Here is a 23854-nt window from a genome sequence, read left to right on the forward strand (position 1 = left end):
TTCTACTTCCAGTCTGAGAAGATGCTCATGAGAGAGGTCCCTGAAGAGGCTTGTTGCCTGAAGGTTGGGACACTGCATGTTGTGGCTGCGTCTGTCTCCAGTTTGGCGGTCTGTTTTTCTGTCTGGTCGCCTTGGAAGGTCTGGATTGCGGGCGATTAAACTGAGTGTCTTGTGAGCACTGGTATGGCTGGTAACGCCTCTTTTTGTGGGGGAGGAGTATAAATGCCTAATGTGCATAGTCTGGCACAAGCGTCCTTCATTGTGTGAGGGACTTAATCAGTTTTCGCCAAGAGAAGTTTGTCTTTATCAAATGGTAAGTCCTCCACTTCTAATTGCATCTCTTTAGGTATGCCAGATGCTTGGAGTCACGATGTTCTCCACATTGCGATGGTCCTCGCAGTCGAACATGCAGCAATATTGGCTATGTCCAGGGCAGCTTGTAATGCCATCCTGGAGACTAACCAACCCTCTACAAATACTGTCTTTAGTTCTGCTCTCTTGTCCTCACGAGAGGCAAATTCAAAGAGCAAATTCTGAGGCAAATTCAAAGAGCTTATTATAATTATCATGATCATATTTAGCAAGAAGGGCACTATAGTTCGCAATGTGAAACTGTAGCGTGGATGAGCTGTATACCTTCCTGCCCAGTAAGTTCCATCCCTTGTGTTCCTTGTCCTGTGGCACTGCTCATTGTTGGGTTTGTTTCACCCTGTGGGTTGCGGCATCCACTACCAATGAGTTAGGTTGTAGGTGAGTGTATAGGAAGTCCATGGCCTTGGCTGGTACATAGTACTTCCTGTCTGCACGTTTGCATGTTGGAGGGGTAGATGCCGGTGTTTGCCATACTGTGTCGGCAGGTTTGAGAATCGCATCATTTATAAGAAGAGCTATCTTAGAGGTGGCTGATAGCTATAGGATTTGCAGTAGTTTGTGCTGGTTTTCCTGGACTTCCTCCAGGGGGATGTCCTGACTGGTTACTACCCTTTTAAACAATTCCTGGAATTGTTTGACATAATCCACCATTGTTGGTGGAGGTGGCATGATGGCTTCGTCCGGAGAGGAAGATGAGTTATATGCGGGCCAGGTATCTTCATTGCCCATGTCCCCCTCGGGTTCTTATGTTGTGTTGTCTGGTCCCAGTGATGTAGCGGGAACTGGTGATCCTGGTGGGGACTGTAATTCTCCCCTTTGTGGTGAGGAGGGTGCGGTGTATTGGGCCTTATATACTGCCCATGAGTTCCACATAGGTCACTGAAAGGGGAAAGGCATGGGGGGGGCGCATCCATGGTTGTCCCAACCATGGAAAGTGTGGTTTCACTTGTTTTCTTTTGGTCTTCAGTGAGCCCTGCGCCTCTTTCCTTTGGGATATGGGTGAGAGGTGTGGAGAGAAGACTCCTTCCTTTTGCTCATCTGACACTATCCATAAGGGCCATTGGAGAGGTTGGCTGCATTAAAACTGGCGATCCCTCAGTGCTGAGGGTTGACTGTGGTAGCGATGGTATGGTTATGTCAGTGTGTGCAAGGAAGTGTTGCGGTACTGATGGTGTCGGCACAGTCGTATTGTTTTGTTGACTAGGAGGCTTGTGGTTCGATTTGGGCAGTGCCGGCCATGAATGTCGGTGCCAAGATAGATGTTGATAGTAACGACGTGGACAGTACTGGGGGCGGGAGCCTGGTCGGTGCCGGTTCAATTGTCGGTGCGTATGTGTCAGTGCCGTGAAGAAGACATTTGGTGGTTTAGGTCTCAATTACTTCTTTTTGTCTTTTGGCTCTGCAGCAGGGAGAGTCATATGTACCCACTCTCTTAGCTGTCAGCACCGGGGGTAGAGACCATGCAGGGGACCGTTTCTTTTTCTGTGGTTCCCACTGCAGAGAGATCGAGGCTTTCTCCCTCTTTTCTGAGGAGGACGGAGCTGTGCTCACTGACGATTCAGACCGCTCTGGTGAGCACTTTCCTGAGGACCTGTGGTCGTCCTTGTCTGATCCTGGGAGAAGTGATTTCTCCATTAGGTTCATCTTCAGGCGGAGGTCCCGGTCTCAGCGGGCTCGTGCCTTCAAGTTGCTGCAATGAATGCACATCTCTCCAAGGCACCTCACACATTTAGAGTGACCACTGGATCTAGGCACTGCCTCGCGGCAGGAGCCACATCTTTTAAAGCCAATTTGGAGTGGGGATCTGTCTTTTTCCAAAAAAATAAGCCATCACACACCTGGCTGTTCATAGTAACTGTGTTATCAATAGGTCCTCCCCAAAAATCAATAATCTCCTTCAGATCGTAAACTAACAATCACTATGGGTTCTACATGTAGCCTAATTTTAGTTACTTTGAAAATTCTATATATTATTTTCCTCCAAATTATCATCTTAGGGCATTCCCATTATAAAGATCCCTATTCATCCACATTCTCTTCAGCGTTTATTAGTCCAATTTTTTTTTTTTTTTTAGCTTAAATGGAGTACAGTATTTTGTAACAAATTTCCTTAACATTTACACAAATAGATGAAGTTTTGTCCTTTCTTCAGATATCTTCCTCTGCTCCAAAGTGGTATCTGTTTTCAGAGCCTTTTCCCATTTACCCCTAATGGTAGCCTTCTAGGTCAATCAGGAAGAATTTGTTGCATCATGTAGTGATCAGGCCCTCTGAGGCAGCCTTTCCCGTAATTAGCATTTCTATCCTTCTTAATTGTCTCCTGAAACTTGGGTTTATTACATATGATTTGATATAATGCTCTGGGAGTTGATATAATGATTTAGTTGCAAATAAGCTAAAACTAGAATATCAATATTCCGCCTTTCAGAGTGGGTCCACAGAGAGTTTTCTTATTTACTCTTGGGAACTTATTTTTCCACACAATTTTTATTTGAAATTCCTTTAGAGTTCCTTTTGGTACCTGGGTGGTAGGGTCTGAAATAGAATTGGTTACCAAAACTTTCATTTTTCCCCTTGATATATGGCCAACTCAAGACAAATTTAGTATTTTTCTGATCCAGCAAGTCATTTTGAAATAAAGGGAAGAAAGTTAATTTCGTATAGCCAATTGAGAGTAGGAGAAATATTGATTCCTAAATCCTTTGTTTAGACCAACCAAACTCAAACGTAGGCTGCAACTGTTTAATCATAGATCTTCCAGGAAAAAAATTAATATTTCAAATTCAGTATTAGTTTAATAGTCTGATATAATCATTGAATTTCTGCCACAATATATGATTTATATTGTGATGGATTGGTAACCATTAGTATCCCATTGTCTGCATGCAGTGCACTTTTACATTCTCTTTTATTAATTGCAGCCTATGTGAACAAGTAACAAATATTTTACCTAGCTCTTGACAGGATTTGGAATTTATAAGAGAGCTGGGAACTGCCAGACTTTCTGGAGACAGTATGTGAGTTCAAGTATTTAACTCTTTTTATACAGGAGCATGTACAGAAGTTCAATCTTAGCAATCCACAGCACACTGATCGTTCAGATAGGATGAGAGTTTCGTAGGTATGAAAATATTAAAAAGTTAGGAATTAGTCTGTTAAAATTTGTACAACATATAAATATGGACTTACCTGTGGCTTGTTGGATGGCTTCCATTACAATTTTTAGTGGTATCCCTGGTAGTTTTATATCAGCCTAATGTGGAAAAAGAGTTAAGTGACATCAATATGTAAGGAAGGGCTGTTGTCCAGTGATATTTTCTATATTTCATTTTAAGGAGATGTAATAAATTAAGATACCTGCAAAGCAGTTATTCCTTTATTCGTACCAGCCATTTTGAAGTCCATATCACCATTGTAATCTTCAATTCCCTATAGGGGTACATGAAAACAAGTACTTTAAACAAGCCAAATTAAATCTACATTTGATACTGCAGTAAAGGGCCATGCTTAACATTTCCTAGGTCACACCCTCATACCTATAAGCCACAGTTTTTTGTTTGCTAGATTGAAAGTTGCTTCTTTTAAGACTTCAATGCCTTTCTTTAGTACTATTTCACTATTCTTTATTAACACTGAACATTTCCCCCGAGCATTCTATGAGTTATTCCAGACTCACTGAAGAACCAGCTATCTGGGGAGAAGAAAAGGTAGAAGCCTTACTCAAAACACACGGCTTGTCAATCAATAAACAGAGTGGCACTGAAGGTAGGTATCTAAGGCCATGTCTACACTTACAAGCTTACAATGGCACAGCTGCACCAATACAGCTGTGCCGCTGCAAGATTGCTCATATAGCTGCGTTATGCCAACAGGAGAGAGCTCTCTTGTCGACATAATACAACCAGCTCAACAAACGGCAGTAGCTATGTCATGGGAGAGCATCTCCTGCCGACATAGCACTGTGCACATGAGCGCTTATGGCAGCAAAATGTATGTCACTCAGGGATGTGTTTTTTTACACCCCCGAGTGACAAAAGTTTTGTTGACGTAAGTGCTAGTGTAGGCATGACCTAAGCTGTGCCGCCTCTTCCCCCAAATGGAAGAGGCAGAACTCACTAGAAGTGGAGAAGTTAACTGAGCTTAAAGGAAATGCATACAATTAAGATATGGTTAATAGATACGCTTAAGGAGATCTTCCCGCAAAAAGGGGGAAAACCCCCAAAACAGAAAATACATCCACAACTTTTCAGTAATTTGGTATTACATGTTCCCAAAGTATTCTGGAGAAATATTGCAAGAGAGATTTTGGAAGCTTTATCTGACAGGAGGAAACAAAGGCGGGCGGAGAACCTACTAAAAACACTCACTAGGATGTCTGTCAACAAACGATAATCCTCAATTTCTCCATTTTTCTCAGGATCACATCTGGTAACCAATCCTACTGCTACACCTGCCACAGCAGCTGATATTGGGACTCCTAATAGCAATAAATTAAATTATTTGTATTATCTTGTCATGCTCAAATTTATAGCCATTTAACAAATTAATGAATTTATCCTCTGTATGCATTTTACATATTGTACCTGCATCCATTAATGCCAAACTTCCACCACATACTGAAGCCATTGAAGAAGATCCTACAGAGAGTCAGAGAATGGAGATGTATTGATCAAAAGTAACAAGCAAAATTAGCAAGAGAAGTTCTTCAGTAATTCTAAAATTAAACCCCTTACTGGCCAGGTGACAGGGTTCCCCAGAAATTCAATGGAATACACTTCCTATCACAAAGGGTTTAGAAGAGTGAACTTCATCAGAAAAATTTGTGGGCAATATGCAATGTATTAATCTTCAGTTTATGTCTTCCTCTTTTATTTGAGGTCTACCGCTTTGCAAGTTAAAGCAATTCTTTAACAACCATAACTGAGGATCAGAAACATGCGAATCCATGTCATTTTCAGAATTTCAACTAAGAATCCATCTAGCATCATTAAATAGAAAACCAAATTAATTAGCTAGAACTGTTAGCATAGTTCATCTAATACAAGGAATTTAAAAAAAGCATATTTGGTCTTTGCCATTAGGTAAAAAAATGAAAATGAAATTTTAATACCATTTGACTCCAAGACTTCTGAAGTAACCCTTATTGTGAAAGGGAAATCTTGAGGAATAACTGGCTTCAAAGCTTTCTCTGCAAGTGCACCTGTATTTAAAGGTACAAAATACTCTATCAATACAAAAAGTGATTAAACGGAGTACTACAATAATAAAGTTTAACTTCTCTAGATATCACTCACCATGTCCAAGTTCTCTTCTGTTCACACCAGTAACTTTGCCAATCTCATTAGTTGCATAAGGAGGAAACTAGAAAAATGTAATTTTCATATAGCAAGTAAAGTAGCATGTGGTACCCTTTCCTTCTTTGATTGCTTGTTTGCCTCAAAACAAGCATTAATACCCTCCCAAAAACACGAGTATCAAGAAAATAAAATACATTAGTCACTTGTATAAACCGCATGTACACTTGTACAACCACATTTGCTCCAATCCCTCAGACAAAGACGAACACCTACAAGAGCTTTATCAAGCATTCTTAAAACTACAATATCCACTTGGGGAAGTGAGGAAACAGATTGACAGAGTCAGATGGGTAACCAGAAGTCACCTACTACAGGACGGGCCCAACAAGGAAAACAGAACACCACTGGCCATCATGCACAGCCCCCAGCTAAAACCTCTCCAGCACATCATCAGTGATTTACAACCTATCCTGGAAAATGACCCCTCACTCTCACACACTTTGGGAGGCAGGCCAGTCCTTGCTTACAGATAGCCCCACAACCTGAAGCAAATACTCACCACGTCACAGAAACACTAACCCAGGAACCAATCCCTGTAACAAACCCCGTTACTGACTCTGTCCCCATATCTACTCTAGAGACACAATCAGAGGACCCAACCACATCAGCCACACAATCAGGGGCTCATTCACCTGCACATCTACTAATGTGATATATGCCATCATGTGCCAGCAATGCCCCTCTGCCATGTACATTGGCCAAACCGGACAGTCTCTACACAAAAGAATACATGGACACAAATGGACATCAGGAACGGTAACATACAAAAGCCAGTAGGAGAACACTTCAGTCTCCCTGGAACAATTTAAAAGTAGCCATCCTTCAACAACAAAAAAAAAAACTTCAAAAACAGACTTCAACGAGAAACTGCAGAGCTACAATTCATTTGCAAACTTAACACCATTAATTTGGGCTTGAATAGAGACTATGAGTGGCTGGCTCACTACAAAAGCAATTTTCCCTCGCTTGGTATTAACACCTCCTCATCAATTATTGGGAGTGGACCACATCCACCCTGACTGAATTGGCCTAGTCAACACTGGTTCTCCACTTGTAAGGTAACTCCCTCCCCTTCATGTGTCAGTATAATGATGTCTACATCTGTAATTTTCATTCCATGCATCTGAAGTGGGGTTTTTTACCCACAAAATCTTATGCCCGAATAAATCTGCTAGTCTTTAAGGTGCCACCGGACTCCACATTTTTGTATAAACTTTTGAAGTCATCAACTGTAAAATTCTTTATCAACTAAAGAAATTTCATTTTATACATTTTCTATTTGGGGGATTTTTGCACTTTCCTCTGAAGTGTCTGATACTAGACATTGTTAGAGACACAATAATGAACTAGATAGATCGTTAGTCCAATTTATGTTCCATGGCTTTAGTTAGCAGGGGTAATCTGATTTACTTCATAATGTTCTAGTTTGCTGTCAATTTCACTCCACCAAGCAAATGATACTAATTTTCTGAAATACACAAACTCAAATTTATTATGTATGATCACCAGTGTTTAATGCCTTAACTGTTATCTCCCCCATTCCTGTGTTTGCCTTTACCCGTCATCCCTACACTAGTCTTGTTTCTTCCCATCTCTCGACCTTTCTTTTTTTTTTTTTTAAAACTTCCTCCACCTTCTTTCTTTCTTCCTTTTCTGCATTCTCTCTACTTTTAATAGTAGGTGCTAGGAGGCAGTGAAAATTCAGCGAAAGCATTTCCTCTCCGGCACCATTACTCCCTGATAGTTGACCACCCCAGATATATCCTGGATTTGCATTTAATTAATGCAAAACAACATTTGTGGTCAAAGAATACAGCAGAACCTCAGAGTTACGAACTGACAAGTCAACCATACACCTCATTTGGAATTGGAAGTATACAATCAAGCACCAGCACAGAGAAAGAAAAAAAAAAGGCAAACAGTACAGCACTGTGTTAACCATAAACTACTAAAAATTAAGAAAAGCAGCATTTTTCTTCTGCATAGTAAAGTTTCAAAGCTGTATTAAGTCAGTGTTCATTCAGTTGTAAACTTTTGAAAGAACAACCACCACCACATTTTATTCAGAGTTAGGAACATTTTGGAGTTACAAACAACCTGAATTTCCAAGGTATTCGTAACTCTGAATTTCTACTGTAACGCAGTTGCAAGATAACAGAGGATCAAGGGAGGCAAGCTAACCACAAGTAAACTATATCTTCATTTTTCTATCATACAATCACAAACTTATTCATAAAGCAAAAATCACCAAAAGCACTTGTAATGTAACAGATTTGGAAATTATATCTGCTTTGTGAAATATTTTGAGCAAATCCCAAAGAATGAGAATTGCTTATGGTATAAGAGAGCTTGCTTAAAATTTTATTAATAAACTTATGCATATTAATGTTTGTGAAATATGCAACAGAACATGTGAAACACAGCAAAGCTATCTTACCTCATAATGCAGCATAAAGTTTTTATCTTTTATTCCACTAGAAATTAAAAATAAGACAGCATCATACAGGAGCAACTGACATCAGCTTCCATTTAGAGTAGGATTAAAAGGTTACATAGCTCCATTATCACTAAATACAGATGTCTATAAACATGGAAGTGAAGCAGGGGAAGTGTTTCAATGAACCAGCTGAACAGCAAGACCGTTTTCTATTGCTTTTTCCCAGTAGTACATGAATTGAAGACCTTGTCTACACACAAAAATTGTACCATTTTAACTACACTGCTATAGATAAAACAGTAAAAGCCCCCCTCCCAGTTTGGACACAGTTAAATTGGTATAAGAGATGCTTTTCTTGTGTAGCTCCTTACTCCTGGGAAAATTCTGCAGCAAATATTTACAAATTCTTCACACAATATTAAAATTCTGCATATTTCACTTGTCAAAATGACAGTATAATCATGACAGTTTCAATTATTTTGGTAATTTATTTCAAAATACCTGTCAGCAAGTATGTTTGAAACAAAAAAGATTCAGGAAATGTTTTTTGACAAATAGATTCCTTACTAGGCATGTTAATACAGAACTTGTAGTTTAAATGAATTATTACTCAATTACAGAACTGTATTTCCCACACCCCTCAGAAGCAGTGCAAAGGCTTTGGGGAGTTAGGGATAACGCAGGAGTTGAGGGAGAGGGAAGTAATTGCTGGGAAGGAGCCTGGCAGTGAACTTGGAGGGTTGTTGGTGTGGTTGGGAGAAGTATGGAACTGCCTCACACCTCCCAAAAAACCAGAAACATTGTTAGGGAGTTGTGGAGCCTCTCCTATGCAGACCCTGGCTGATCCCGTGCCTGACAGGCACATCTGCCACTGTCCCCATGTGTCCCTGAACACACACACACACCCCACCATCCCTCCTCCCCCCATCCCCAAGTGCCCCTGCACCCCCACTCAGACAACCCACTTCCTCTGTCCCCATATGTCCCTGCTCCCAACCCCCTCCCCCCACTCCATTCAGCCCCTGGCTCAGTGTTGTCACCCTACCAGCTCCTGTGTCACCATCCCAGTCTGCTCCCACACTAGGCCTTCTGAACCTTAGTCTGTGTGACCCCTCCCCCCAGTCCCGTGTGCCCTGCTCTGTTTCCCTCCCATATCCCATGCCTCCTCACCTGGCCCCGTGGGAAAAGTGCTGAGAGGAAGACAGCCTCTACCCCTCCCTCTTCACAGCTAACTGCCCTTTCTTCTGGTGCTTTTCCCGCAGAATGTACTATCGGGGGGAGGGGGGGGCGCTGTGTGAATCTGCGAGGGTTGTGAATTCTGTTTGTGTGCAGTGGTGCAGAATTCCCCAAGGAGTAAGATCTACCATGGGGAAGGGGAATAAACTATATCAGTATAAGGCACCACTATGGACCAATTAATACACAGCATGTTAGTGCATTTTAGAAATCACACCCATGTAGTACACATTACCCCACAATGCAGACTAACTCTCAGTTCATTTCAGTGAGTGGGGTTTCCAACCCTCCAGGATTGTCCTGGAATCTCTAGTAATTAAAGATTAATCTTTAATTAAAGATGTCATGTAATGAAACCTCCAACCAAAACTGGCAACCCTATCAGTGAGGTAATTAAAACTGAAGTATGACCAACTTCTTAACCAGCTAAGAAGATTTTTCTTCTGACAAATTAGGGTCTTTGGAATAGATTACTTGAAGTAATCTACTTGTCACTCATCTGACAATTTTATTTATTCTGGGTGAGTCAAAACTACATTATGCTTGGCTAGCGCCACCTAAAGTCACTGGAAAGGTAGTTGCTAACATGTACAAATATGTTGCTCCACGTGTTGCATGTACTGAATCTACACAACAGCACATTACTGAACATTATCTGTAGAGAACATACATTGAAAGCGTAAAAGGTGTACACTGTTTTCATTATTACATTAATACTTGGAAAAAATTATAAATCTGTTTTTAAAAATGCTATAATTTGGCACATTTATGTAGAGTTTTTACACATTTAGTAATCTTTTTACTTGGTCTCATTATTTAAAAGAGAATATTTTCTTGCAATATATTCTGATTTATTGTTTGTAACTACTGAGCCACTATAATCATAACCAATGACTAAAGGCAATTCCAAAGAGCTGCTGGGCATTTGGCACTTTTGAAAATCAGGCCACTTATTTAGAAACCTAATTTTAGACATCCATTTTTGAAAATCTTGATGAATACATATTCAGTTCAAGTACCATTTATCAACTGTTTAAATTACCCATGCTCATTTATTATAAAAGCAACAAAGCGATAGAAGATAAGAAGGCACATACCTCACAGCTGTTGTGATAAGATCAGATTTTACACTTGATTCCAGTGAATCAAATGTAACTGTACAGAGAACCTAGAACAAAAAAAGGGACAATGAAAACTCACACAGTTTATGATCATTTAAAGCTATTTATATTGGGCACAAAGATTTAAGGAGAGTTGATTCGGAAAGTTTCTGTTGTGATTTTTGTCAAACATCAATTCTCAATAGGTTTCTTTACAATAAAGACGTTGATAGAATCAGAACTTGGTCTTGTAAATGTCCACCAGTCTGTAAGGAAACGGATTGATTCCTGGCTCTCTCTGCCTGGCCTAGCAAAAGTATGGAGTACTACAGAGGTAGCATTTTCACCTTAAGAGACAGGAATTATCTCAGTTAATGACTCCCCTATTAACCAGTTAAAGAGCTAGACCAGGGGTCGGCAACCTATGGCACGCGTGCCAAAGACTGCACGTGAGCCAATTTTTAATGTCACGCTGCTGTCTGCCGGACCCGGGCAGACAGCAGCATGCCACTAAAAATCCTGCCCGGCCCGCTCTTTTCTGCCCCCTGCCCACTGTTCTCTCCTTGTGGGGCAGGCAAGCTTCCCCCTCCCCCCGCCTCTTCCCCCCAGCATGCTGCGTTCCTGCCCCTCCTCCGCTCCCTCCCTGTGGCCCGCCGATCAGCTGACAGCCCTTGCTTTGGAGCGAGCGGGAAAGGTAAAAGTGGAGCTGAAGCGCGCTCCGCTCCGGGGACCTTGGGGAAGGGGATGGAATCAGGACATATCCCCTCCAGCCCCCTGCCGTCAGCCACTCAGGGCAGGGGGCTGGGAGCACCCTCACAACCCCAGACCACACCCCCAGCCCTCTGCCCTCACCCCTGAACCCTCCTCACACACACCCAGGCCTCTGCCCTGACCCCTGCACCCCCCCCCACAACCCCAGCCCTGACTCCGGCACCCCCACACGTACCCAGCCCCTCCACACCCCATGCCCCACATCCCCACTCCCACCCTGAGCACCAAATGGGAGCTGCCCAGGTAAGCGCTCCACACCCAAACCTCCTGCCCCAACCCTGAGGCCCCTTCCTCATTCTAGCTCCTGGCCAGGCCCTGCACCCCAACCTGCTCCTTCACCCCCAGCCCTGTTCTCAGCACACTCCCACCCTCATCTCAGTGCAGAGAGAGGAAGAGAATGGCTAGAACCAGGGAGAAGGTAGGTACCTACTCTATGTGGAGAGGGCCGGGACTCCAGACCCGCAGCAGGCTGAGCGTGGCCAGCAGCTGCGACCCTGGCTGACAGGAGACGGCGGACAGAACCCCAGACCAGCAGTGGGCTGAGCCACTCAGCCCGCTGCAGGTCTGGGGTTCTGGCTGCCTGCCCCTTGCCAGTCGGAGTCCTGGCCACAGGCCCCACTCAGCCCGCTGCCAGCCTAGGTGAATGGAACCCCAGGCCGGAAACACACTGAGCGGGCCAGCGGCATAAGATCAGCATTTTAATTAAATTTTAAATGAAGCTTCTTAAATATTTTGAAAACCTTGTTTACATACAACAATAGTTTAGTTATATAATATATAGACTTATAGAGAGAGACCTAAAAAATGTTAAAATGTATTATTGGCACGCAAAACCTTAAATTAAAGTGAATAAATGAAGACTCGGCACACCACTTCTAAAAGGTTGCCCCTGAGCTAGACAGATGAGAATCAATCCATCCCCAGAAGAAAGATGGCGGTGAAACAGAGGTCTAGTAAGAGGTCTCAGATCAGAAACTCAACATGCAGATCCTCTAGCCTGTTTTAGAAAGGACTCCCTCTCCCCTCCACACCACTCTGAACTTTGATATAAAATGTATCTGAATACATAACTTTTAAAAAGATTTGCAGAAAAACTGCTTGGCAGTCTCCTATACAGTAGTAGTTCAGATAAACTAGACAATTCTATTTTAAGTGAACCTGATCATTGAACTAAACAATGCACACACACTGCTGTTTTTCGGCAAAGAATAGTTTTAATGTAAAACTCACATACTTTCTTTTTATAAGTAATGCATAGAGAGGGTTAAAAATAAGTATTTTATGTATTAATGAAAGTAATAAGCAGTATTACTGTGAACCACTCTGAAAGGAAATTACAACTTATTAAATGGAATTACAGAAAAGCATGTTTGCAGGCCCAAGTTTCAGTTGCTGGGCCTTCTTCAGGAACTTTAAAAAGGCTGAAAGTGGACATGTGATTCTGCTTAACGGAATACTTCTAGGTAACTATGTTTTGCAATGTTATTTTGAAGTTTCCACTGGAACAGCAAACAGTTTAGTTCTATACATTGTTTCTTCTAATGGGAGCCAGGCAATATTAAACTGAACGTGAATAGCACACAATGCATTTATACTTTCTTACACTGGAAGGTATGCAAGGTGTTTTCAATAATTACTTGATTGAGAAATAACAAATGTCATGGTTAATGGAAACTTTCAGGTTATGAAAACTACAACTCTGATGTTTGAAAGTATTACCTGTGTTTGACCTCTCTGAAATAATGCTGATCCATGAAGTGTTTTAAACATATCTACTTCACAACTGATATTTCTGAGAGAAGTCAAGTCTCTACCATCACACCTATAGAAATAAAATATGAACTATAAAGTCAAGAAAACCTTAATTATGGGGAAATATTTGCAAAGAGTTTATTCAAAAAGGATTCTGTGCATTTACCTTCTGTATTCATTCAGAATAAAGCTTCTAAAAATATCCTTTGAAATAACATTAAAGGATTCCATAATTTCATAAGACTCAGCCTCTGGAAATTTCTCTAGAGATACCAAACACAAATTAGAACTCCAAGCTTCTAAAGTTGGAAAAGAAGCTCTGTAATAAGCACTGTGGCCAGCATTAGGGTACAACAGAAGCCCGTTGTGTTGCTATACATGTTATTCACAATTGGGAGCACTCTCCAAACGGTTAGAAATTGGGTAAATCACATAGGTGGTTCCAGATCTATTACCAGGTCTACTGCTCAAAGAGTATCCTTCTAATTAACACAAAGTTTTAATACTGGCAGCTACAGAAGTCGGTGCTCCACTACTCTCAGACTGGTAGGACCAAGAGGAATAAGAAGACTTGCTTTCTATTGCTGCTGAAACACAAACATTTCAAAAGAGTAAAAACAAATGGACTGCAACAGTGCCAATCCTGAGCGGTACAGGGTCTAAGTCAGTAAGACGTGCACAATACCACCTCAGACTTCCATACCCTGAGGTTTGAGGATTTCACAGTTGGCTGGTCCGCTTACAGAGACACATAGCTTTATTTTTTTTTTCCAGGGGCAAGTAGGGATGGGGAGGTGAGAACCTGAGGTGCATCCTCAACTCCTTTCACATACATTAGTTTTTTCTTGTGCTCCTTTACAATGTGAAGGTAGGGAAGGAGGAGAAGTAAGCCTTTTTTCTATTATGTCCCCCCCGCCCCAGCATGTGTAAAAGGGGTGTTCAGTGGCAATATCTTTCCTCCTCACCATTAGGAGTTTGAGGAGGCAGACACAGGCTGATTACTGCAGTGATATAGCTTCTAACTACCTCAGTAATAACTGCTATCTGTTCAGTACTCTGCTCCCAAGCAAAGGGAGCAGACTTGATAAGAGTCTTTTCTTTCTCAACTATTTATGCAAAAGTGAGCAGAACTCAGGAGTTTGCCAGCTCCAAGAACAAAGAGCATTTATTGTACTTCCCTTGGGAGTATACACTCTAATAAACTCAAATGGGACTATGCATTCATGTGGGAGACTGGAAGTATAAAGACACTATAATAGACCTGTTGAACAGGGGAATGGCAATCCCCTTCTTTCCCCTACATGCCGAGAACACATATCTTCAGGTAAACTGGCCAGAGCTAAGCCGAAGCATACACACAAAGTACTGGGCCTCATCCTGTGTTATATACTACACATGACCATTTCATGCAATGCAGTATTATTTCAGTGTTAGTTCTTATAATTCAGTATTTTGTATCAAGTTTTAAATTGGAATTTCAGTAACAAAATACTATGCTCATCTTTGTGCTATACCACTGGTTTTTAACCTGGGGTCCAAAGACAATTTAAAACAGGTTTTCTTAAAACTTATTTAACTTATGACTAATTAACATTTTGGATAAAGGAAGCCTTTGTTCAAGATTCAGCACGCTTATGTCCCTTCAATGAAGATGTAAGGGCTTATAATAAACATCTGAGATCTCAAACAGGAATTCCAGCAAAACCAAGGAACACCAAAGCAAAAATTTCTGGTGTTTCTAAGCTACAAACAGAAAAAAAAATTATATATTTTATATATGTAAATAAAAGCAAAAAAAGTGTTCAGGCCCACTTTATACATCAAGAAAAGGGCACAAGACCAATCTAAAAAAATGTTACATCCTTTGCAGGTCTCCATAAACAGTAATCTTTCTTTTCAAAATAATGTTACAGGACTGTATTTATATTATGGTAGTGAATACTGGCCTCAAGTTCAGTGCCCAATTTTATTAAAATTGTACAAATATTACACAGAGTACAATACCTTTCAACTGTTCTTCTGTTTCAAGTCTTATCTTGTTAACTGCTTCATCTCTAGAAATCTAGATAAGATTTACATTACCACTGATATTGCAGACTAACAATAAAGCAACAATCTTGAAGTTCTGCACAGCTGTCTAGCAATGAGATAATCATAGCAATGAATCTAAGCACAAGGAATCATTACATACTGAAACAACAATCTCCAAGAGAAGAACCTGTGATAACTTATTTATAGTACTGCACTGTAACTGTAGCCAAGTTGGTCCCAGGATATTACAGAGACAAGGTGGGCAATGTAATATCTTTTATTGGACCAACTTCTGTTGGTGAGACAGACAAACTTTCAAGCCTGAAGAGCTCTGTGTGGCTCAAAAGCCCATCTCTCTCACCAATAACAGATATTGCCTCACCCACCTTGTCTCTCTTACACTACATCTTGCAGAACAGGAGGAAATACAGTCAAGTGTTAGTGGCTCTTTAAAGAAATGTCATGGGGATAGCAGTACAACTAAATCTAAACATGGATTAATTTAGAGAATTAACAAATTCAGAGAACTGACTGAAATACGACATTAAAAAAAACCCACAAGATTTTGATGGCAACACTTACTTTGTCATGGCTAAAATCTGCAAATACAGCACAGACCTTGTCAGAGGCAAGCCTTTTTGAAGAGAAAAAAGTAATTAACCTGATTAGTATTTGTTTACCTGTACAAAGTTTGAACAAGTCACCATCATAAATGCATTTAGTGTTCTAAAGAAAATGGTGACTTTAAAAAGGTTGCTAGACTATCTAAGATTTATATTAGTATTATAGCAATACTCATAAGCGGCATTATATAGAATAATAAGTTTAACTTGTTCTGATACAAAACCCTATATTCAAGAGTTTAATATGGCCAGAAAAATATTGTTCTATGTTGAAACTTGGTACATAAAGTCTATTCTTTAGCAAATGGTTTGATATTTTGTTGAAATAAAATTTAAAAGCAATTATGTTCATATCCACCTTGTATTTCATTAAATGGCTTTTAATGACAGTTTCAAGGGGATTCATCTATAAAGGCTGGAGCAAACACAAAACTGGTGGAGTTCTTATTTAACCAGGTACTGCACACTTTAAGTTTCCCTGTTAGTCAAAAAATATCTAAGATTTATTTTAAGTGACAGTTTATCTGAACTGACAGTTATAACATATTATCAATCCACAAAACCCACATAGACTGCCTGATGCATTAAGAAATTAAGGAACTTTCACACAGTACTACTGTAAAGGAACTTTTATGGTGCAGTGTATATTGAGCCAGACACTGCAAGCATAAAATGAGGGAGAGCATGTGTTATTGACATTTTTTAAAGATATTTAGAATTTTCTGCTATAAAGGAAATGTACAAAAAATTAATAAGCACCTGACTGAAAGCTAACAGGACCCAAGACATTTAGATTTAAGCAGGCGCAGTCTTCAACTCATGCCAGAGAAAGAATTATACACCCTGATACACTAAAAAGCATTATTAAATTATCTTTCATCCTTGATTGCCCAATTTACTGCTTTTATTTCCTATACTTGTGCTAGCACTGTCAATGTAGTTTTCTGAATTCTGCTTTCTCGTGTGTACAATCATTTTCTGATTTTTCTCTCTCTTTTAATTGTTGAAACACCCAGAGTTTGTTGGCTGCATTCCATTAGTTCTCAGTAATAATGCTTACGAGAGATCTCTTCAAAGCATGTATCGAGGATGGATGGGAAGGAAAGCGGGAGGTTTCAGTTAATTAGTCTTACATTAAGAACACCATTGTTAATACTTAGGTTGTTTGCAGCAATAGATTGTCTAAATATGAAATTAGTGCCCAAGAAATTCTCCTCTCCCCAGCAATCACACACACATAGACCCCATTTATATTATTGGAAGTTGGGCCTCACCGACAGATCCATAAGCCTGTCTTCTTACAACTTACAATGCAATTCTACACAGAGATGTCACCTTTATAAAAAAAAAGGTGAGGGGATGCCAGCATGTGGTCAATTTGGAACTTTGTAAAGATATATATTTCTATAGTTTTGGATGTTTAGGGGCCCCAGACTGATGCTTTCCTCATTTTTCTTTTACAGACAGAAGTCCTGTCCCCCGGCCTGTAACTTGGGGAAAAGTTTGCACATCAACATGGGGTAGAACAGTAGAGACTACATGGAGAGAAGAAGTTACAGCTGCTTCTTCAAAACAGTAGCAATCCCAAAGTCCTCAGAGATGGGGCTAGAGAAAAGAACCCGTGTGCCCTCCTCCCTGAATACATAGTAGTTAGGGGGTAAGAGGACTCCTTTTCCTTCCCACCAAAGATATGTGAGAGTGCTGACAGGATAGGGAAACTTATGTGTCCTACTAGATATGTGTGGGTCAATCTTTGGGGAACCCCACCCAGATGGCAGAGAGAACTGAGAGACAACAACATTCTAAACTGGGGAGAGGAAGAGGAGAATGCATGCTGGGAGAGCACTACAAGGAAGCTCAGTGCGTCAATTACATTTAAGCTAGTCTTGAGCACCAAGTTCCCAGTTCCCTGACAAAGCAGGGAGTGGGCAAACTGATATTCTCCTCCTCAGCAGTTCTGACGTGCTGCTGTTAGGCAGAAGAGAGACATGGTCTTGTGCATTTCCCCCCCCAGCCCTCTTTCATGGGGAGGTATTTGCCCCCACTTGCTGGCTTTCCCTCCCAGCAGGGACAGATGAAAGAATTGCTAGGAGGGTTGTACAAATGCATAGGGTAACAGGTCTCTAAACAGAGGGAGAGTGGGAAGCCATGCAGCATTTCCCCAGTACTGATCCGTCTCATCCTCACCTTGAATTCTCTCTGCTACCTCCAGTTAGAGTTTCCCGCACTCAAGATTGCTCCATTTTTTCCCCAATTTTCTTTCTAAAAAGGGGGGACCACAGGTGCTTCAGCCTGAAGATGTCTCCTCTATTTGGGGGAAAATGAGAACCTCTCTTGCTTATTTTTTGTGGGAGGAGGGCCTGGGATGGGTTCTCTGACTCCTCCTTTCCCACCCTCATGTCTTCAGGCTGCCACAGTAGCGTTGCCCTTGTGACTAAGCAAAGAACGGGTATAGAGGCCCAGGGCTTGTGACTGACTATCAAAAGGAAGAAAAAGCTGAGGATAAGTCAGGGACTCAAACGTTCAAAACAAGTAATATTTTGTATGAAAAAAGCCCAGAAATGAGGGTCAGTTAGTGACAGAAGTTGGTCACACTAATGCTCTTCATTAGAACCATTTGTTTTTGTACTTACTGCTTTGCACATTCAACAATCTCTGCTGGAGCACTAAATAACTTCTGAACAGTTCTCTTGGCAGCACCTTGTTCTTTTACCAGTTGCTGTATACACTGAATTATTTGTTGAGTATGCTTCACCCCCACTTTGATGGCATGGCAGAAGTCTTGCTGCAACATATTCTCGGCTGCTGCTTCCAACATGACTATTAATTCAGAGTCAAATAGTAAGTCAGTTACCATCATGTTTTTCAACTGATATAGAACAAGTTGTTAAAATATATCTATCACAAAGGAAACCTAATTTTACCAAAACTACGTGGGCCTTTAAGACAATAGCTCAGTTAATCTGTTTGATCTCTGCCAGGTTGATTTTATTATTTCAAAGGTCACAGAATCATAGAAACAGTTTCAAAATGCAAACTGAAGAGCTGGACTTATGGAAGAAAAATTAATTGGGAGGATTTCAGAATAATTTTGCAAATATAAGTTAGTAAGGAGAAATTTCACAAGATACAACTGAAAGGAAGTCAAACTAATGCCTTCAAAATAGGTTAATGGTTAGAATGTGCATTTAAATATAGACGTGCCACAGACTGAATACAATACATTATACACTTCCTCAACCAGTAAGATTACATTAATATGGAATAGGAAATTCAATTTATAAACAAGTATATGATGAATTTTGTGGCCACTCATGAATTGAATCCCTATCAATTCCAAGGCCATGAAAAATATGTCCTGGACCGTGAAATAAGCCCTTCCCTATGAAATCTGATCTCCCCAAAATCTGCTAGTTCAGCCAGGTTGGGGAGGGATAGATTGTCCTTCCCCTGCATGGCTGTTATGTGGGGAGATCAGACCTGACCTCCACAGGCAATGCAGAAGTGTCCCGGAGCTCCCCTCTCCTCCCCCCAGGTCCTGCCTGGGCTCAAGGCTTACACACACACACGCACGCAGCTCTTGCCCGGGCTTCGGGTGCCTGGGCTCGGGGCTTCTGCCCCTGCAGCTCCTGCTGGAGTTCAGGGCTTCTATCCTGTGGCTCCTGCCAGGGCTTGGGCAATTAATTTAACCAGTTTAAGAAAAATTCTCTCTCTTTTTAAGCAGCTTTACAACTTAAGGTTTCCATTGCTTTTAAATGAGAGCTAAATTCTCTCAGAACAACTCTGCATCACAAAGTTAGATCCTGTGGGGACGAAAATTGTACTGGCTGTTAGGACACAAGTTTCACTGTATTACAATAAAACATTTAGACTTTATTTATTGATACTGTATTCCAAAGTTTCAGTTCAATTGAATAAGCAGGGAGCATAACATAAGTTTTATCTAAATGATATTAAATCTCATTAATACAGTAAAGAAATTCCAATATATATTAATGACCTCTAAAGAAATCAAACTAGAAAAAATACTTCCTCACTATTTGTTTCTATCTAGTCTTGATTACAAAGGTAGTATTTCAAGAGAATTATGATTTTCATATGAGAAAGTGCTCTATTTTTAACTAAACATCAAAGTTGAATAATTTTAACCACTTACCAATTTGACTATGAGGAGCTCCAGTGACCAATAAGTTCAAGGTACTAGAAGACATTTCTTTTCGAGTTGGGTTAATAACAACTTCTCCATCAACCATTCCTACCCTTACTGCACCTAAGAAGAAACTCCAGAAGTTAATTTTTGCATCTAAGTAGGATTTCGTTCAAAGGATCATTTTTACTTGGTTTGCTTTCAGAGGTAATTATTAAAATTACTAATTCTATTTAAATAGTGGGATTTGTGTGTGTTTGTGCCAGATAACCTTTTGACACAGTTATAAAATTAAAATAAACTTGTTTATTCAAATAATGCAGACAATCTGCAAGTCAAGTTAATTACACTTGAAAAATTCTGGCTTATTGGGGTAGTGCTGTTATTGCAGTGTCACTGATAGTAACGTTATCAGTGACACAGCAATAGTTGTAAGCTTATTTTTGTTTGTAGTTTGGACGTAGGTTTCCTGAAACATGAATCAGCTGAAGAAAAATAAATTACAAAGTGAAATCCCTTTTTGAGAAATTTAAGTTACTTCCCCGTGAGACATACAGGATGGCAAAAGAGCCCCCTTTAGTATTGTTGGGGTAAAGGTTGGGAGGGAAAGCGTTGTCTAGAAAGCAAAAAGCCCCTATCCTGCTCTCCTCTACCTGGGGCCCTTCAAGGATAAGCATTTCCAAAATCTGAAAAACTAAAGAAGTTCCCCAGGCAAAAACTTTCATTAATCTAGAGTTAAACTCAGAAATACAGATCAACAGTTTAAGGATTAAAAACACACTTACAAGTGTTAAGAACACAACAGAAACCCAGGAAGTGCAATCACGTCAATGCAGAATTTCGTAAGTTTCTAATTTTTTTTAAGCTTTTTAAAATCCTTAAATCCCTGATATGTTCTATCATATATCCAGTTTAATAAAATTTTATTGTTGGAAATTTTACAAGCATATATTGTTGAAGGAAAAAGGCTACCAATTGGTTTGAAGACAGTAAGACTTGCCTGTTAATGGAACATTTCCTGCAACTTATAGGAGATGCTTCAAGACTGCTGCTATGCTTGAGACTATTCCTTAGAACAGGAGTCAGCAACCTTCTGCACGTGGCCCATCAGGGTAATCCACCGGCGGGCCAAGAGACATTTTGTTTATGTTGACCGTCCACAGGCACGGCACCCAGCAGCTCCCAACGGCTGCGGTTTGTTATTCCCAGCCAATGGCAGCTGCAGGAAGTCGTGGGCCACAGGGATGTGCTGAAGGTTGCCGACCCCTGCCTTAGAATAAGAAAATAAATGGTTGTAGAATGTCTGCCCTCCCCACCAAAACCTTGAAGAGAATTGCTTTAATGTCTCCAATAAACTAAAGAAACACTTTAGAGATAATCTGAAGTAGTGTTACAGGAGAAGAAGCTTTCATAGAAGTGTATTAACTTGATAAATAGAATTAAATAGACACTTTTAAAAAGTATTTTTTTCCATATACTTTATAGTCATGGGGATATTTCCTCAGAATATGAAAATTAGAAGGTATATTCCTGATCACTTTGTCTGCAGATAAAGTCTATTTAAAAAAAAGTATGACCTGAGAAATATGCCTTGTTTTTAGACAGTTGTTGCAATGCTATTATGTATCTTACTATTTTGTTTAAACTATTGTAACAATTACTGAATGTTAAGGAAAAAGAAAAGGAGTACTTGTGGCACCTTAGAGACTAACCAATTTATTTGAGCATAAGCTTTCGTGAGCTACAGCTCACTTCATCGGATGCATAAAAGTGGAAAATGCAGTGAGGATGTTTTCATACACACAGATCATGAAAAAATGGGTGTTTATCACTTCAAAAGGTTTTCTCTCCCCCCACCCCACTCTCCTGCTGGTAATAGCTTATCTAAAGTGATCACTCTCCTTACAATGTGTATGATAATCAAGGTGGGCCATTTCCAGCACAAATCCAGGGTTTACCAAGAACGTCGTGGGGGGGGGGGCGGGCGAACAAGGGGAAATAGGTTACCTTGCATAATGACTTAGCCACTCCCAGTCTCTATTCAAGCCTAAGTTAATTGTATCCAATTTGCAAACGAATGTTAAGGGAAGCCATTTTACTGATCACACATCTGTCTGTAGTTCTGTAGCTACTATTGTTAAAAGTACTCAGATCAGAAAAAAAAAATCTATTCTATTTTTCAGTTTTACTTTGTACATTTGCAACTTTTTATGTAGTTTCACTATTTGCTCTATATAATCAGTTTTCCTTGTTTGTGGAGCTTAACAGTATGAGAGAAGAGAAAAACAAAACATGACTGTAAAACCATAGAAACTGGCAGTGGAATTTGGGACAGATGTAGTGCCTGAAACTGCCTTTAATTTGAAAATGGCTAGATTTCAAGTTATATGGATTGTTGCTGTATTGTGTTTGTCCCATGATATTAGAGTTTTACAAGGTGAGTAATGGCTTTTATTGGACCAACTTCTGTTGGTAAGAGACAAGCTTTCAAGCAAAAATATTTACTTACCAATGGGACCATTCCATGGGATATCTGATAACGCAAGTGCTGCAGATGCTAAAATTGTAAGAGTTACATTTTTAAAATGATTACATAAATACAAACATTAAATAAAGTTTACAAAATATTTAAAATTACTTTTACCTCCATTAATTGCCGGGACATCAGGATCATTAACTCCATCTACTGCTAAAAGATTACAAAGGATCTGGTATAATATGAAAGACAATGGAAGAATTTTGAGCTATATGTTTGTTTGTTTTTTTTATCAAAACACCTGCAAGGAACAACAAATACAATGACCTAAAAATTATATGAATTCATATGAAGAGGAAAAAAAAAGTTCAAGTACCTAAATCAATAAACTGACGGAGAAAAATGATATTTAACACCAAGAACCACCAAATTAGGGGCAAACACAGGCCCTTAAAATGTGACAAAGTTACCTTTATCTACACTTTGTATACTTCAGAAATATTAATAATATTTCCTGTGAATATATTAAGATTGTTTTCGCTCTGGAATTTTCTCTCACACATTTGTTAGATTAATAATGAGATAAATCTAAGAGGTAACAAATGTGAGAGAGAAACTTCCAGAGTGAAAACAACCTTAATATATTCACAGGAAGTAGACTGAGAGGTTCTTGGGTTTTAAGGACTACTTTTATTTTGTTGCACAAATATGAACAGGTTGAGCTTTTAATCCCCACCTTCTACAAGAGAAAATGGAACATGGACTTACAATGAAGATCATTTGGGACACTGACTTAAGGTTTCAGAGTAGCAGCTGTGTTAGTCTGTATTCACAAAAAGAAAAAGGAGTACTTGTGGCACCTTAGAGACTAACCAATTTATTTGAGCATAAGCTTTCGTGAGCTACAGCTCACTTCATCGGATGCATTCAGTGGAAAATACAGTGGGGAGATTTATATACATAGAGAACATGAAACAATGGGTGTTACCATACACACTGTAACCAGAGTGATCACTTAAGGAGAGCTATTACCAGCAGGAGAGCAGGGGGTGGGACCTTTTGTAGTGATCATCAAGGTGGTCCATTTCCAGCAGTTGACAAGAACATCTGAGGAACAGTGGGGGGTGAGGATAAACATGGGGAAATAGCTTTACTTTGTGTAATGACCCATCCACTCCCAGTCTCTATTCAAGCCTAAGTTAATTGTATTCAGTTTGCAAATTAATTCCAATTCATCAGTTTCTCGTTGGAGTCTGTTTCTGAAGTTTTTTTGTTGAAGTATTGCCACTTTTAGGTCTGTAATCGAGTGACCAGAGAGACTGAAGTGTTCTCCAACAGGGGACACCATCATAGGGCCTAATCACATCAGCGACACCATCAGAGGCTCGTTCATCCGCACATCTACCAATGTGATATATGCCATCATGTGCCAGCAATGCCCCTCTGCCATGTACATTGGTCAAACTGGACAGTCTCCATGTAAAAGAATAAATGGACACAAATCAGACGTCAAGAATTATAACATTCAAAAACCAGTTGGAGAACACTTCAA

The 23854-nt window shown here is 40.0% G+C and overlaps 1 protein-coding gene across 2 annotated transcripts in view; it reads right to left on the bottom strand.

The window, feature by feature from the left end:
- Positions 1-23854, bottom strand: part of PNPT1 (polyribonucleotide nucleotidyltransferase 1) — a 43251-nt gene that overhangs the window by 11981 nt on the left and 7416 nt on the right. For both annotated transcript variants that reach the window (XM_077813956.1, XM_077813957.1), the window contains exons 6-21: positions 22471-22534; positions 22336-22383; positions 19836-19949; positions 18313-18499; positions 15639-15690; positions 15030-15087; positions 13192-13288; positions 12993-13095; positions 10500-10570; positions 8167-8203; positions 5667-5733; positions 5483-5572; positions 4956-5009; positions 4740-4849; positions 3730-3801; positions 3562-3625 (exon numbers count right to left, since the gene is read on the bottom strand). In XM_077813956.1, the coding sequence (XP_077670082.1) occupies positions 3562-3625; positions 3730-3801; positions 4740-4849; positions 4956-5009; positions 5483-5572; positions 5667-5733; positions 8167-8203; positions 10500-10570; positions 12993-13095; positions 13192-13288; positions 15030-15087; positions 15639-15690; positions 18313-18499; positions 19836-19949; positions 22336-22383; positions 22471-22534 (1288 nt within the window). The remainder of the gene's footprint in view (positions 1-3561; positions 3626-3729; positions 3802-4739; positions 4850-4955; positions 5010-5482; positions 5573-5666; positions 5734-8166; positions 8204-10499; positions 10571-12992; positions 13096-13191; positions 13289-15029; positions 15088-15638; positions 15691-18312; positions 18500-19835; positions 19950-22335; positions 22384-22470; positions 22535-23854) is intronic.

Source organism: Eretmochelys imbricata, chromosome 3 (genome assembly GCF_965152235.1).
Source record: "Eretmochelys imbricata isolate rEreImb1 chromosome 3, rEreImb1.hap1, whole genome shotgun sequence".
In the NCBI taxonomy this organism is placed as follows: Eukaryota; Metazoa; Chordata; order Testudines; family Cheloniidae; genus Eretmochelys; species Eretmochelys imbricata.